The sequence below is a fragment of the Pezoporus flaviventris genome, unplaced genomic scaffold, assembly GCF_033815535.1.
Source record: "Pezoporus flaviventris isolate CSIRO_AGI_PZ_B2104156 unplaced genomic scaffold, CSIRO_AGI_Pfla_v1 ptg000031l, whole genome shotgun sequence".
Classification (NCBI taxonomy): Eukaryota; Metazoa; Chordata; class Aves; order Psittaciformes; family Psittacidae; genus Pezoporus; species Pezoporus flaviventris.
This window is the reverse complement of record NW_026892579.1, coordinates 48,556,678-48,573,642: the sequence shown is the minus strand read 5'-3', so window position 1 is coordinate 48,573,642 and position 16,965 is coordinate 48,556,678. Positions and strand designations below refer to the sequence as shown.

Genomic DNA, 16,965 nt, shown 5'->3' with positions numbered 1-16,965 from the left:
CTGGAGAGAATACCCTGGAGGGAAGAAATGCCATCCAGAGAGAACTCGACACACTTGTGATGTGGGCTGATGCCAACCTCACGAAGTTTAACCATTGCCAAGTGCAAGCTCCTACACCTGGGTCGGAGCAATCCCAGGCACAGCTACAGGTTGGGCAGAGAAGAGATTCAGAGCAGCCCTGCAGAGAAGGACTTGGGGGTGTTGGTTGATGAGAAAATTAGCATGAGCCGGCTTCAGTGTGCGCTTGCAGCCCAGAAAGCCAACCGTATCCTGGGCTGCATCAAAAGGAGCGTGACCAGCAGGTCGAAGGAGGTGATCCTGCCCCTCTACTCTGCTCTTGTGAGACCTCACCTGGAGTATTGTGTGCAGTTCTGGTGTCCTCAACATAAAAAGGACATGGAACTGTTGGAACAAGTCCAGAGGAGGGCCACAAGGATGATCAGGGGACTGGAGCACCTCCCATATGAAGACAGGCTGAGGAAGTTGGAGCTGTTCAGCCTGGAGAAGAGAAGGCTGCGTGGAGACCTCATAGCAGCCTTCCAGTATCTGAAGGGGGCCTATAGGGGCCATGGCAGGGGGGTTGGAACTAGATGATCTTAAGGTCCTTTCCAACCCTAACTATTCTATGATTCTATGTACTTTTAGCCAACAGTGAGTCAGGCTGGGTGACTGGCCTTTCTCTCTGGGCAATGAAAAATGAGTACTTCCTGAAGGCAGTTTAGGCTATTTATCATAAGGTGGAATGAACTGCCCTACAGTCATTCCCATCTTCCCTCATGACCACACAGGAAGCCGAGATAACTGGCTCAGGCTGGAGCCCTGAAGGAAGCAAAGTTATACCCATCTTAAATTCATAGCCCAAGCAAATCACCTCATCTCTCTGTAATTATAAACAGGGATGGCCTCGTCCTTTACCTCGTATCTTAGGCACCCACTAAAATGGTGAGAGGGCTTGTCTCCTGGAAAGTTCTGCCTTACTGTCTGCAGACTATAGCAGTAGACTAGAAGGCGAGGTTACACTAAATCCACCTTAGACGCCATCCTTGGGTCTAAATATTGGTTGACTAACAGCAAGAGGCAAGCACCCCTCATTGCTCCAGAGGTATCTCCTACCTGCCTGCACATAGGTACATGAATTAGGAGAAAACGCTCCCTCTGGAAGCCTTCCAGGTGCTTCTCTTCATTTCCTGTACCATAAATTAAGCCCTTGCATTGGGAAGACTGATTTCTTGAGTACCTAAAATACAGGTGCAAATTAGAGGCCAAAGTCAGGCAGACTGGAAGTGTGCACTCAGAATACAAGATGGCATTTAGGCGACAGAACCCTACTCCAGCTGCTATTTATCATCCATTTTCTTCTGAAGTCCTACACTGCAGCAATCTTGTATGGGTCACAGTTTGAAGAAGCTGACTAACCACATGATTTCCCTAAGTGCAGATAAAGTGTATCAACTCCTCTATATGCTCTGTGCCTGATTGAGCAAGCAGTAAAGCCAACTACTCAACTCCACACCTGTCATAAAGTAGGCTCAAATAACCACCCAAAAAGGAATTTACTTTAAAGAGGATTTTATGAAGGGAACTTAAGGAAGCCTAGCACTCCCCAAATGTTTAATGTCGCATAAATCATTCCTTAGGCTGTTAGCGATAGCCCCACAGCCCTGAGGTTACTGCAATACGTTCTACTGAGGGACCAGCCTTGGGCATGCTCCCATCTTCACATCCCATTCCTCCCCTCCACCTCATTTCCCTGCCTTGGTGGGCATAGAATCATAGAATCATAGAATCGTTAGGGTTGGAAAGGACCTTAAGATCATCTAGTTCCAACCCCCCCTGCCATGGGCAGGGACACCTTAAGCTAATGAAGTGGAACAGATGTCAGGAACATTTCACACCTGCTGTTCCTAATACACCTAATCCTTTCCAGATGATCTTGCACTGAAAAGGACTAAGATTGTTTTTTATGGTCAGCTGCTGTTGGGAGGGAGATGAACACTGAGTCCTGGTTTAGGCTTGAGTGATGCACAGCTCCTGATGGGACTGGCTAATCTGTTTCCAAAAGCACAGTGCTTGGTGTGGTGCTGAACTTCAGTTCAGGACTGGACTAGACTAACCCAACCCCAAAGGGCCATGCTTGTCTGTTCAGGATAAACCACATGGAACAAGAACTTTCCTGGATGAGGACTGGAATGTTCGGCATACTGCAGGATTTACTATTTTCTGAAAAATGAAGGTTTTTCAAAGTGCACTCTCATTACCAAATTTATTTCATAAATATCTTCAGAATTATTTTGGTCAATCAAACCTGGTTATCATCTTTTCATTACAGTGCAATAAAAATAATATATTTTCTTCCCTGCTCTGACTAATTCTCATTAAATAGCCTTTCTCAAGATGGGTAACACCTTTAGTTCTATTATGCTTTTTGTCTATTTGTCTGTTTTTTCTTCTTTTTTAAGGAGAAGGCAATTGCTCTTATTTGTTTTTGAACATTACCCTTTTATTTTTTTGAGACAGTACTTGCTACTCTACCATCAGATACCAACTTGAACACACAGAACATAAGGTTAACAATAGCTAGGCTGTGGCAAATAACAGCCAAAGTAAATACTGTGAAAGATATTCTTTTTCTACATGTTTATATGGATGCACATAGCACCCTCATGAATAGATCATCTTCTCTTTGACGTTTCTGGTGACCCATTGGTGCCTTCACTGGAATGGTATAGGAATTTAACTCTAGCATGGAATGATTGAAATAACCTTTATATTATGTTTAATATAAAGAGGTCTCTTATTTTTTAAGAAAAGCTGTTTCTTGTTTTGATTTCTATAATAACAAAAAGTGCAATATTGATCCCATAAAGCTTTAAGTACTATGTCAAATGAGATGCTAACAAATATCAGGAGGAAATTCTAGATGTATTGTATTTATAAACTTAATGATTCTGTATTATTAAGGGCAGGATACTTCAAAATACTCAGTGTCTCTTCCAACTTGAGTTCTTTCATTGACTTCACGAGGTTTCTAAAAGGATCAGGCTTTACACTGCAAGTATCTTCTAGCCCAGAAAATCTTTAGGAATTCCACCCCATAGCCCTGAGTTTATTGTCTCACAGAGATACACTTGCTCAGTTTACAGGTGAATATTTGTTTTTCTCACCAGTTTTGCAAACTCAACTAGACATCAAGCTGAATTTTTTCCTTATTCAAGCATCATCATCAGTAATAAAGGTATTTTTGCCATGGATACACCTGTGCAACTCCATTAGCTTTCATCAAGGTTACATGTGTGCAACTGAGGTTATATAGGGAAGACAACTGGGATGGAGAGACCTGACTGGGGACAGAAATCGACCTCTGGATTATTTATTGCTGATGATAATGTGAAAGAAGGCAAAAAGTGGTGAGGTTGGCAAATGGGCTAAATCTTGCATTATTTTTTTCCTGTAATGCTTATGAGCTCTCATAGCCTCTTTTCAGAGCATTTTAAAAGGTTTGGGCTTTTTTGTTTGTTTTAAATTAGTTCCTATCAGAGCAGTGTTGAATATAAAGTATATCTCAATTTGTTAACTAAATAATAAAGCAGAAAGGTTCCTCAGTGTGCTTCTAGAAATAGATGCTGTTTGGTGACCTCTGCACAGAAGCAGATGTATTCAGAGGAAAATCCAAATGACAGTCTTTGGCCAGTTAGTTACTGGATTTCTCTAAGTTGATTCTAAGATTTTTCCTTCCCTATAGACTCTACTCCTTATCACCCTGAAAAGAATATACTGTAGCCTTAACAATTAAATGATAATGAGCAGACAGAAAAGAAAGGATAGGAGAGATCTGGCATAGCTACAGCTAGCAATCATTAGATTTACAGAGGGGAAAAGACATGCTTCCTAGGCCAACATATTTTTTATGAATAATTGATAAGGCAGTCAGCACAGTTATATCATAGAAATGTAATATATATCCATAATTATAAAACCAGCTTTGTGCAAAAGGACATAATACACTGAAAGGAGATACCAGCCAATATGCCATCCTGAAATAAAATACAGTCACTATTGTGTTAGTTGGCAAAATTTAAATACAGGATTTGAAGCAAGCAAAATGTTCTTTAATCCCATTTTTTAGCACAGTCCAGGTTCAGTCTGCTCAGGAAAATACTGCAAGGCAAAATCAGCAGCTGCATTAATTTGCTGATGATTGAGAGAAAAATGAAAGTTATCCTTATGTTTTTTTCCCTCCCTACTTGCTACTCTAATTTACTAATAATACAAGAGTACCAATTTATTCCTATACAAGTATATAAAGCATACAAATTGAAAAATCAATGTAATGTAAAGAAAAAAGATTATCATGTACTGTTTAGAATCAACCAGCTAGAAACAGAGGGGGGAAAATGCATATGTGGAGATACAATGTTTAGAAAATGTAGGTATTGTACCTACCCTAAGCTAGAGTGTTTGCAGGAAAAAGCTCCCCCTAGTTTAACATGCAGACTGAGCTATATTTTGACCAGAAAACAGTCTTATTTCCAGTCTTTTCTAAAGAAATTCATCAGTTGTCTTTTCATCTTTCAAATGCCCACAAATAATAAAAATATCAATCCCTTTGCCCATAAAAGCCACACAAAAGCATGTAACAAAGATTTCAGGGTGAAGGGATTATGATACTCAAAATGCTTTATTAGCATGACGTCTCAGCATCGTTCACCAGAATGCTGATGGCTTATTGTAGCCCGAAGGACAGACTTTTGTCGCATGTGACAGAGTCCCTTGAAAACACTGACAGCAATAGCTCTTAGTTGTGGTCTGAATCGCCATTAGCGGTTGGGTTTAAATCTTTGATCTCTCAGTGGTGGAATGCTTTCTTCGGCCAAAACTGGCCTCTACTTATTAGAAATAATCACACTGTACAAGTCAGATGTGTAACAAATGGGTCTGAGTCTCAGTTTGGAAATACATTCAGAGAAGGTGGAAAGAATGGCTACTGGCTCTGTGACAGGAGATTCAATCTTCATAAACCTGCAAGAGAGGGGAGGAAAAAAAAGCGACACAAATGCGCCCTACAAAAGAACAGAGCAGATCACAGCTGGAAGGAAGGCAAACCTTTTAATCAGGTCCTTGAAATACAAGCTGCAGGAAGCTAGAACATTTTGGTGGACTTCAAACTCTTTGCCTTCAACAATAATTTTCAGGTCTGTAAACTCTTTCGCTCTGCGTTGCTGGTTCAACTCCTTCAACATTTCTGCAGAACAGAGAAGACAGACAGTGCCAGGGTTCCCATTAAGAGTTTTTTATTTTTACTTTTTACTTTTCTTTTTTTTTTTTGTAAAGAAGTAGAGAAACAGGAAACAACTGATATTTTTGTTGGTAAGATTGGCTCAACACACACAGAGGATATAAACATAACATATTGAAAAAAAAAAAAAGAAAAAGAAAAAAGCAGGAACCAGTAGGTCTAAACAACTGAAATATATACACAGAAAAAAAACAAAAATAATCCTAAATTTGGAAGGGTTAAAACCAAAAAGAAAATTTTTCAGCATCAGCAAATCAGAAACACAGAGAACGCATTATCATAGAAAAGTCAAAATAATTTGTCATAATAAAAATCAAGAGCTAATGAATTTCTATCGAAATGCAAATAAGTTTTGAACATACCAGAAAAATATTAGCAAAAATATGGTACTATGATGCAGTATGAACTGGATATGGGTCAAAATAATAAAACCACAAGACCTGCAAAAACAGCTTATCCTTTAACATAGTAAAAATGTGTTAAGCCTCTCAGTTAATAGAATAAAATAGTGCTTCTAAATAATATATAAATTACCATCCATAGAAAATTGGCCAAAATATCAATGCATTGTGCAATATACCTCAGCTATATGGACTACAATTGTATATGTTTCAGAATTAGCTTAAAAGCATCCTTATGATAAAAAATAATCTCACACAGAGAATAAATTACTGCCATTTACAGCAATTACCATTTTTTGCACTCCAAGGATTTTTACCATCACAGCATTTTTATTTTTTAGCCTTCAATGGCTTCATTTACAGCAACAATCAACTTTCACACATCATGAAAGAATCATAATGATTAAAATAACCTATGAAAGTGTTTCCATCCTGCAATAAATCACCTACCTTGTGTGATGCCTCCTTTTATAAAGCCTATTGGTACTAACAGAATGAAATAATAGCATGCCATGACTTCATGTGTGGATGTAAGAATTCCCTCCAACTTTGCAGACCAAAATGGCTATCAAGATGAATAATATACTTTTCACCTGGGCAACAGTCTGGTAGATCAGAAGCCAGTGATCAAGATGATAAAAGAGCTGATTTTAAATACTAAAGAATTTTGGTTTTATTTTATGTTTGCAATAGGTCAAGGTTCTCATTTTCTCAGTGTAACACCCTGAACACATTCCTCTTCAGACAGTTCTGTAAACCAACAGCAATCCTTTATGTGGAATCACCTCCTTACACACAGTCAAAAGGGACCTGAAAACTGTGTAACTAAAGACACATTTAAAGCCACTGTCAGGTTTGGGCACTGGGCTGCCAAAGTATTTCCAAAGGGCCTTACAGCGAAATGAAGACCCAAATAATCTTTGTGCTCTCCTGTTTCCTCAGCAAAACTCAGCAAGAGCTCAAGCACTAAGCAGATAAACATGAAAGCATGCAAATATACAACTGTTGAATGAAAAGAAACTGAAGTTCTCCCAAGCCCCAACATCTGTAGTGCACATTTTTCAGGCCTTAGTAAATAAATAAATGTCACCTTGCACATTTATGTCTATTTAATGGAAACACAGTAGTGTCTGAAAGGCTAATTATTCTGAGCTGAAAAGGGTCAGTGCTCTCCAGAGAGCAAGCAGATCATTAGAGAGGGCACAGAAATAACAGCAGGCTTGTGTCAGATCTATAATAGGGGAAAATAAACCACTCTGTGCTGTGGGTGCCATACCAGGGACTATTTTTAACAAATTTATCTCAACTAAAGTACAGTGATACATTTTCAGCAGAACTTATAACAGGCTCTGGATGTTCACTTTTTTTGTAGGAAAGTTTCCGGGTTTTGCTGGAGGTGTGATGCCTAAAGTATGATTTGACCCCTAATGCTTCACGCCTCGGTTAAAGACCAAGGATGCTTTGGACAAAGGGATGTTCTACATGATTTAGGGTAAAACGGACTAAGGTCTCTAGTTTCACAGGAACAGCACCAGGTGCTGTCTTAGTTGCATATTTCTGGAGGAGACTGTGGAGGAAGTATTTTTGTGTCCTTCGTCACATACAAATGACTTTTTTTTTTATCTTGGTCCATTTTCCTACTTTCACTTACAGCAACTACATTTTCTTCATAACCAATTTCTATCATTTTATGTCTTAAACACTGTTACTTTTCCCTCTACACTTTCTGAAACTCTCTCATTGACTACTTAATTTCACTTTCGTTTTCTGTCATTCCCCTTTTCAAATTTGCCCAACTACTGTCCTCCATCTCCTTTTGCACTTTTCCTAAATTCCTATTCAAAATCTGTTTCTGTACTATCTGTGACTTTACAGCTTTCCTTGCAGAAGCCTTTCAGGACAAGGGCTCCAACCAAGACTAAGTCATACAAGTTTAAGGTTACACTTACACAAAGGGTCAATCTCCATCTCACCTCATTCAATGTTTTCCTTTTAAAGCTCATGATCAATTATTGTAGTGTTTAAAGAGCACAGCTGTTAAACAACAACTACATGGATGGATGCTCTGCTCGAGAAGAGGAGAGGAGAGGTGAGGAAGAGAAGAAACAGAGTTTATCTGCACTCTGAAGGGGCTGTGGGTTTTTGGAGGTGAGCTCAGGGTAAGTGGGAAACTAGAGACCATCCTTAACTCATGACTGTGGCCAAGATTGGGGAATAACAAGACACAAAGTTCAGCTGCTGCACCTATAGATGTTGCACCCTCTGTGCTATCTCCACTATTGTGAGAGCTGGTTTGAGCATCCAAGTCCCCAGATGACTTCCCCAGGTAATCGGCTGATTCCTTGGACTTTTCTGAGCACCCTTTAATGACGTCCAGTCCTGGGGTTCCTGGGCTCAGTTTCTATCCATGCTCTTTACACACTTCAGTGTGCTTTATACTGGATGCATTAAGGAATGCAAACCAGGAAACACAGCTCAGGAGCAGTGGTGCAATTTTGCTCATAAAACCCCAGAAATCACAAAAAAAGCCCTGATCAGAAACCGAAGCTCTTCTTTTTCTATAGACATTCAGAGGCAGTAAGTCCCTCCTTGTCCCCCTGACTTGTGCTCTCCTCAGACAGATGGCTATGAACAGCCCTGTACTGTTTGTAGCTCAGTTTCTGAACTAGAAGCAGGCAAGGCAGGTGGAGAGGAGAAGGAAGTCAGGAGACTTCACTGACTCATCAATCTTCCTCACTGAGGCTCCTTTGTATTACTAAATAACTACCAGGCATTAGTATTGGACACAAGGTTATATCAGAACTGGCCCTCATTCTCAGAGTATTTGTGATGCTCACGCTGTGCTTAGCCAGGCATTAATGATTTATGAGGACTCGGGATGAGTTGCAAAACAAATTTTTTCACCAGGTAATAATGCCTGCCGATGAGTTGTAAAAGGAGAAACAACATAGTGCAGTCCTGGCAGTGAAAAATGATCTCAGCTGTCTCCTTCTAGTCCCTCTTTTGGGCTCCTCCTAATTTTCCGTGTTTCCTTCAACAAATGGAATTTCCTAAAACCTTCAGAAAGGGATGTGCTGGGAATTTCCTACTGGTTATTTATTCCTCTGGTTTCTTTGTTCTTACAGAAAGTTTTTATTTATTTATTTATTTATTTATTTTTAAGTGATGCAGATATAAATGAAGTACAAGGACAGCTAAGGAGCAAGGTTTCAGTAGGGTGGGCACTGATGTTCCCTTTCCTCAGTGAATCACAGCAGATGCTCTTGCATCCAGAGGCCAAGGGATTTTCCTTCCTGCCCCAGGTGCACACACATGCTGGGATCACAGAGAGGACTGGCTTGGTTTCTGTCTTCTTCATCACTATCAATGATGAATCATTCTCAGTCAAACACTGGTTGAATGTTTTCCTCTTAAAGAACTACACAATGGACACTCCAGTGTTCTTCCACCATTACATGAGCCACATAGTGGTTGAACCTAAAGGGCACTTGACCTGAAATCTGAAACTGAACATCTCTATGGAGCTCGTGAAAGGAAGCACTTTCTATCTTGACATTATCAGCCTTTGTATCATTGCTTGGGGGCATTTAAGCATAATTATATTGAAAGTCCCAGAGACAATATGGGCCAGAAGGCATAAGTGATTTTCCTCAGGTCAGGAACAGAGCCAGGAAGAACTCAGAAGCCTTGACTTCTGGTCCCCAGCTCCACCCATTGCACTATATTTTATCCCTCTTAATTAACAGACAAATTACAAATTAAAATAAAGAGCCCACAAACCTTAGATCAAATGTACAACTGTGTAATAGTGTAGACTAAGTAAAGGGAACAGAAATTATGCAGTGAAACTTTTTTTTTTTATAAATTACATATGATCAGAAATACAAATTAACAAGGAACTTATTCCCCAAGTTTATTTATTCTGTACTTCAAGCACAGTGGAGACTGAATACCCAGTTAAAGAGCCTCTCTAATGCACATTCCTGTGACACAATGGAAGCTCTCAGGTTTCTTTTAACTTCTAATAAAAAACTCTTTACTTATATTCCTGTATATAAGGCTTTAAAATGGGGCATCAAGAGCTAAAATATAATGAACCATGAAATATGGAAGGACACATTACAAACAGTGTTTTTTAAAACTTGCTTAGAATAACTAACCTATTATAAAACTGCAAAGGGTAATTGATGAAACATCATTAATTATTCTTGTGAAGAACATGCAGAAGACCAGGGCTTGTCCAGATAGCCTCATGCTTTTATGACTGGGACAGAAAATGTGGGAAGCGAAGAAAAGTTACCAGAAGGAAAATCCAATTACCTTCTTGCCTTAACAACTAAGAATATTAATTCCCAAGGTTATGCTCTAGTTATGTAAAACAATAACTTTAACCATTAAGTGCCAGTACTGTTCCTACCTGCTCATTTTGATAGACAGTGAATGGCAGAATGTGTGTTGCTAGGAGAAATAAAATACAAAGCAAAATATTTAGCAGTTGAATAGGAGTTGTGAATGGTAGGAAAGTGTGTACCATGGTGAACCTGTCCTATTGAACCACACAGCAACTCATGACTTTTCACCTGTTTTGACATGTCTCTCTTCTCACCAGAATGCCCACAGATACACAGAGAGCCCCAAAGCCTGGAAAGTACTACAATAAATGCTCCATCAACCCCCATGCTGTTGACACACAGCTTGAAGCAGCTGCATGGAGAGATAACTAAGTGTCTAGCTGCCTCATTAGGCCAGTCTGATGAAGTTAAGCAGACAGACCTGGTGTTGCAGTGGCTGATGCTGCTCTCCACCCTTCAGGCATCTTGACACTGCAAACTAGCCACCACTGAACATCATTCTTTAGTGGTTCCCATGACTTTTAGGCCAGGAAAAAGTTATTTCCCAGTTGGCAAGTACACTTTAAGCTTCAGCAGTTTCCATGTGATGTGAAGACAAGTACACACCTCTAAGGAACAAATTCCTACTTGTAACTGAGGACAAGAAATAGGTCCCTTATTCTCTTTTGGCTTGGAAGGAAATAGTCATAGAGAAAAAAGGGAATGAGCAAAGCCTGGTGGGAATCATTAACAGACGAGGGTGTTTCAGATACTACATGTGACCTTCACTTTTCTTCCAGGACCCTGAAAATTACATGTCCAGTTACTTGGACTGCCTCTGCAGTCAAATAGAGGCAGAAGCAGGTCTTATCCACAGCCAAGCCTGTTCTGCTGTAATGGTACACTAACACAGGTGTGTCTCCCCAGGGATTACTGAGGGAGATTAGATAGTTGAGGCTAGACACAAATTTTCAAACACTTCCATTTTTTTTCCTGTTGGATCACAGAATCACAGAATAGTTAGGGTTGGAAAGGACCTTAAGATCACCAAGTTCCAAGCCCCTGTCATGGGCAGGGAAACCTCACACTAAACCATATCACTCAAGGCTTTTTCCAACCTGGTCTTGAACACTGCCAGGGATGGAGCATTCACAACTTTCTTGGGCAACCCATTCCAGTGCCTCACCACCCTAACAAGAAATAATTTTCTCCTTATATGCAATCTAAACTTCCCCTGTTTAAGTTTGAACCCATTACCCCTTGTCCTATTGCTATAATCCCTAATGAACAGTCCCTCCCCAGCATCCTTATAGGCCCCCTTCAGATACTGGAAGGCTGCTATGAGGTCTCCATGCAGCCTTCTTTTCTCCAGGCTGAACAGCCCCAACTTTCTCAGCCTGTCTTCATACGGGAGGTGCTCCAGTCCCCTGATCATCCTCATGGCCCTTCTCTGGACTTGTTCCAACAGTTCCATGTCCTTTTTATGTTGAGGACACCAGAACTGCACACAATACTCCAGGTGAGGTCTCACAAGAGCAGAGTAGAGGCGCAGGATCACCTCCTTTGACCTGCTGGTCACACTCCTTTTGATGCAGCCCAGAATACAGTTGGCTTTCTGGGGTGCAAGCGCACACTGAAGCCGGCTCATGTTCATTTTCTCATCAACCGACACCCCTGAGTCCTTCTTCGAAGGGCTGCTCTGAATCTCTCCACTGCCCAACCTGTAGCTGTGCCTGGGATTGCTCCGACCCAGGTGTAGGACCTTGCACTTGGCATGGTTAAACTTCATAAGGTTGGCATCAGCCCACCTCACAAGCGTATTGAGGTCTCTCTGGATGGCATTCCTTCCCTCCAGCGTATCAATGGAACCACACAGCTTCGTGTCATCGGCAAACTTGCTGAGGGCGCACTCAATCCCACTGTCCATGTCAGTGACAAAGATGTTGAACAAGACCGGTCCCAACACTGATCCCTGAGGGACACCACTCGTTACTGGTCTCCAGCCGGACATTGAGCCATTGATCACACCTCTGTTTGTGTGACCACCCAGCCAGTTCTTTGTCGACCAAGTGGTCCATCTATCAAATTGATGTCTCTCCAATTTAGAGACAAGGATGTCATGAGGAACAGTGTTGAACGCTTTGCACAAGTCCAGGTAGATGACGTCAACTGCTCTACTCCTGCCCCTCAGTTCTGTAGCTCCATCATAGAAGGCCATACAAATTGGTCAGTTCCACTTCTTTGTCAAGAGCAGAAGGAGAAGGAGGAGTAACAAAGCTGGGACTCCCCAGTACAAGGATCCTTTATTGGTGAGATGGGGAAGTCAGACAAATGGTGAAACACTCTCTGTACTGTGAAGTGTCAAGGCTGCTAATGGCCTGGGGTGGAGCTGCAAAATACTGTCTGTATGATACTGGTGAGTCCAGTCCCCCTCTCCCAGTCTGTATTTATAACAGAGTTTCCACAGGATGCCATCCTGCTCTGAAGGCATCTGAAAATCCTTGGCTGTTTCTGGCCCTCTCCTGAATAGCTTACTTCCATAAGCCCTTAGTCCAGATAAAATTTTTGGGTTAGAAGAGACCTTAAAGATCATCTATTTCCAACCCCCCTGCCATGGGCAGAGACACCTTCCACTAGACCAGGTTGCTCAAAGCATCATTCAACCTTGAACACTGCCAGGAATGCAGCAGCCACAGCTTCTCTGGGCAACCTGTGCCAGTGCCTCAGCACCCTCACAGGAAAGAACTTTTTAATATCTAATCTAAATCACTCCTCTTTCAGGTTAAAGCCATTCACACTTGTCCTATCACTACATGCCCTTGTAAGAAGTTCCTCTACAGCTTTCAAGCTTAATACTGACTACAGGAGCACTACAAGGCTGCACCTTACAGAGTCTGTGCTACCCAGCTACACACCTAAATGAAGCATATGCTAATGGAGAGGTATCACTGCTGGCACAGCTATACCAGCCTCTGAACAAAAGGCAATGAGAGTCATCTTCTGCTAGGTTTTGTCAGCACAGCAATGTGAAATGCAAGGTGTGAAGTTGTCATACTCTAAGCTGATACAGCTACAGTTTAGGACTTTGTAGTGCAGACCAACCTGTCTAGATCTTGGTCTTGTTGACCCTGTTATACACCTGTGCTGCTAGAGAATACACTAACAGGTGCTGGAGAGTGGGAAAATACTTTAATATTCCATCTTGAACAACACATGTGTGGCTGTGTATGTTAATTCTACTCATAGGATTACTGACAATGAGATGCCCCATTGTGCTAAATAATTTTTTGTTGTTCACATAGACAAATTCTTCTCCTCACCTTATTATGATGAGAAAACGTCAAGTCAGCTGCGGTGATTACTCACTCGAGGAGTACAACTACAACTCTGCGTGTAAATAAAGCCTTTCTAAACATATTAAAAACTCAGGGTTGTCACCATATCATGCTTTGAAAACAATTTCCAGGCTATTATTATCACTAGAACTGACATTAGGAGATACCTCAAGGATGCTTTCACACACTGCACAGTTGATAGCTCCCTATATTAGGCTATAGAACTATTTCAACATTTTTTTTGGCTATATTCAGAGATGAACTACACATCTTATTTCTAGAAAATCTACTTTAAATACAACTTCTGGAGAGATTTTGGTATCAAAGTTATGCATAAAAATAGTAAGAAAGGGAGTTTTGGGGCTAGAATGCCTTTGCTGCTTTGATTTATAAAATAAAAGTCTTCTATGGTTTCCATGCCTGCTAATTTATAGTCATACAGGGTTATAAATTCACAGTGAGTGTATGTGACTGGCTTTGAAAATGGACTGCATTTACGTTACATATATGGATGCAAAGAATAAGGAAAAATAAGGAAGACAACCTGATCTCTTTCATTTTCCAACACAGACTGAGACCCATATAAAGACAAGCAGCAAGTCCAAAGAATCCAGCATAAAAATGCCCACTGAGATGCCGAGATAAAGATGCAGCTTCCTGTAGCAGGATCTGATTTTTTTTTTGTTTTTAGGATTCACCCCTGGTTAAATATAAAGCTGGCTGCAGTCTGTTCTATATTGGCCAAAGCAAATAAACCCCAGGGGATCCCAGCAAACTGCCAGCGTGCCCCCTCTTCCATATATAATATGTCACTATTTCAGTTAGCACTGTAACTTGATTTCCAGGCAGACAATAATTTTCTCTGGAGACAAAATGAGAGAGAGAGAGACACACAGAAAGAGAAGGAAAAAAATAAACTGTGAGTGCTGGAAACACAACAGTCCAGATTCAAAGAGAAATTTAGTTCTGATTGTTTTATTTACCAGCAGGCAGCCCTGAATATAAATACACACTTAAGGGAAGACTAAAATATTTATCACTATGTGATCTGGGATGGATTCAGTATTATCTTAATTGCTTGTAAGTGAAGACTAGCAGATAGCTTTTAGACCTTTTTGATCTCTTTATGTAGTGCAAAGCATTAGCTAAACGTTCCCTACTTTTGAAGGCTTTGAACAAGAAGCACCCATCTGTGAAACCAATAGTGTAATCAACAGGCTCCCTGACATGTCAGCAATGGTGAAATGCTGACCAGTTCTGGTGGCATATGAACAAAAGCTGCAAATTATGGATTAACAGCAATCAGTCACACGCATGTGCGCACGACAAACCAAATGCTTTTTCTCCAAAATAAGAAAATAAGAAAATAAGACAAGTTTCTGAAAATAAAGCAGTGAGGCATCCAGGACAAACTGCACCTATTAGAGTAAAATAAATTACTAAACAATACTACTGTAAGGTAAAACACCTGACAGTCAAAGACTTCAATGCCCTTAACACACATTAGTTAGCAAAGGGGGGTGTTACTCTGTAGACAAAGACAGCACTGCCCAGTTTCAACAGGGGCAGGACTTAGTTTTTCCCCAGAATGTATAGAGTATAAGCTACACAGTTCTTTGAAATAAATCCATCTTCACTTACGAGTGGTAACACACCTATTGTCTAGCAGTCATATCCTGCTAAGTTTTATTAGGCAGTATATGGTGCCTAATAAAAGCAAATAAACCCAACCCAAACCTTTGGCACTGAAATCTCACCCTTTCAGAAGATGTTATACATCATCTATAATTAAAAAAGTACTAAATCTAAGTATTTAGCAGATGGCTTAGTACTGGATATATGTTACGCACTGGGTTAAATGCACATGACAGCACCTCTTGATTCAGTGGACATCTGATATGACAGAGAACTGCTCCTTTGGTACAGACTGTGTCCCCACAAAGAGTCTCAGTGATTCATTGCTCTATCAGAACAGACAAGTGCAATCAAATATTGCAAAATTTAAAAAAATGAGAATGCTGACAGTCAACTCTAGGACCTCTCTTGGGGGAGTCTGAAACCCAGCAACTCTGCTTCAGTGGCTGGTTCCCTGGTCTATATAACCATAGAATGTTTTGGGTTGGAAGGGTTCTCAAAGATCACCTAGTTCCAGCACCCCTGCTACAGACAGGGACATCTTCCACTAGACCAGGTTGCTCAAAGCCCCATCCAACTTTGAACGCTTCCAGGGACGGGGCAGCCACAGAGCAAGCTGTTCCAGTGCTTCACTCACCTCAGTAAAAAATTTCTTCCTAATATCTAAACTAAATTTTCCCTTTTTCAGCCTAAAGCTGTTCCTCCTTGTCCTGTCACTACATGCCCTTGTTAAAAGTCCTTCTCCAGTTTTATGGTAGGCACCTTTTAGGTACTGGAAGCTGCTCTAAGGTCTCTGAGGAGCCTTCTCCAGGCTGAACAAGCCCAGCTCTCTTAGCCTGTCTTCATAGCAGGGGTGCTTCAGCCCTCTGAGCATCTCTGTGGTCTCCTTTGGACTTGCTCAAGCAGGCCTACATCCTTCTTGTGTTGGGTGTCCCAGAGCTGAACGCAGTACTGCAAGTGGGGTCTTCAGCAAGCGTTGGTGGCTGCACTCCTGTTTATTCATACTTGCAGAAGTAACTAAAACAGTTAAATCCAAAGCTGTTAAACCTAAGAATCATAAATGACTACAGGTTCAGAAAAAAAAAGATAAACAAGCTATTTTTTTGTGCCCCATGGGCTTTAGGAACATGGTATCATAACTTAAAGCCGTAATTTGTGTCAGATTTCCTTTGTACATCTCCCTACCTACAACATTTGCAAATCTCTAGGTTCTACCTGTCCTAGTGATGTGAAAGACTTGCTAATTGATTTTTTCCTTCTTTTATAAACACTGTAAAGTTTTCAAAGTCTAACAGTGTTGTAACTGTTTAAAAAACATTTTATAAAATGTCCTCTTTGCTTCTGCCAAACTCATGTTTCCCCTTAATACTGTAACCTGGATTTTTAAATCTTTACTTTAAAACAAACTTTTTGGAAGGCATTTTTTGTTAATATTAAGTATTTTTGTATAAATACTAGCGAAGTCACTCCCTAGTATCTGTGTTGCCTGGATAGTGAGCTTGTACAGTATGGCAAGAGAACATGAGCTGTGACTGGCTGATAATGTAAGAAACCATTTAACTGCGAATGTTTATATTCATAGAGGAACAATTTATCAGTAAGTGTTTAAGTAGCTGCCTTACCAAACTCAGAATAATAATAAAAAAAAAGACACTTTTGAGAAGTCTGTTGAGATTAGAGGACAAAGATTTATTTAACGAATAAGGACAAAGATTTATTTAACGAGTATTAAAATTTATGGGCTCTCTAAGAATTAAGCAAGCTTATAATGACTATTTTGAGAGCTGAATGGCTTTCACATAATAAAGATGGTTGATAAGACTTGGTTAAAACATTTCAAATACAAACGAAAACAAAGGAACACCTCAGAAAACATGGTGATTAAGTCAAAATTTCAACTGTGAAGGCAATATACAAATTTCACAATCATTTCATGATCCGAAAATGCTACTAAGACCAACCCGCAA

The 16,965-nt window shown here is 40.4% G+C and overlaps 1 protein-coding gene across 3 annotated transcripts in view; it reads right to left on the bottom strand.

Moving 5' to 3' along the window:
- The window catches only part of KLHL29 (kelch like family member 29), a 403,241-nt gene that overhangs the window by 70,420 nt on the left and 315,856 nt on the right, over positions 1–16,965 (bottom strand). For all 3 annotated transcript variants that reach the window (XM_061460941.1, XM_061460942.1, XM_061460944.1), the window contains one exon: positions 5,104–5,242. In XM_061460941.1, the coding sequence (XP_061316925.1) occupies positions 5,104–5,242 (139 nt within the window). The remainder of the gene's footprint in view (positions 1–5,103; positions 5,243–16,965) is intronic.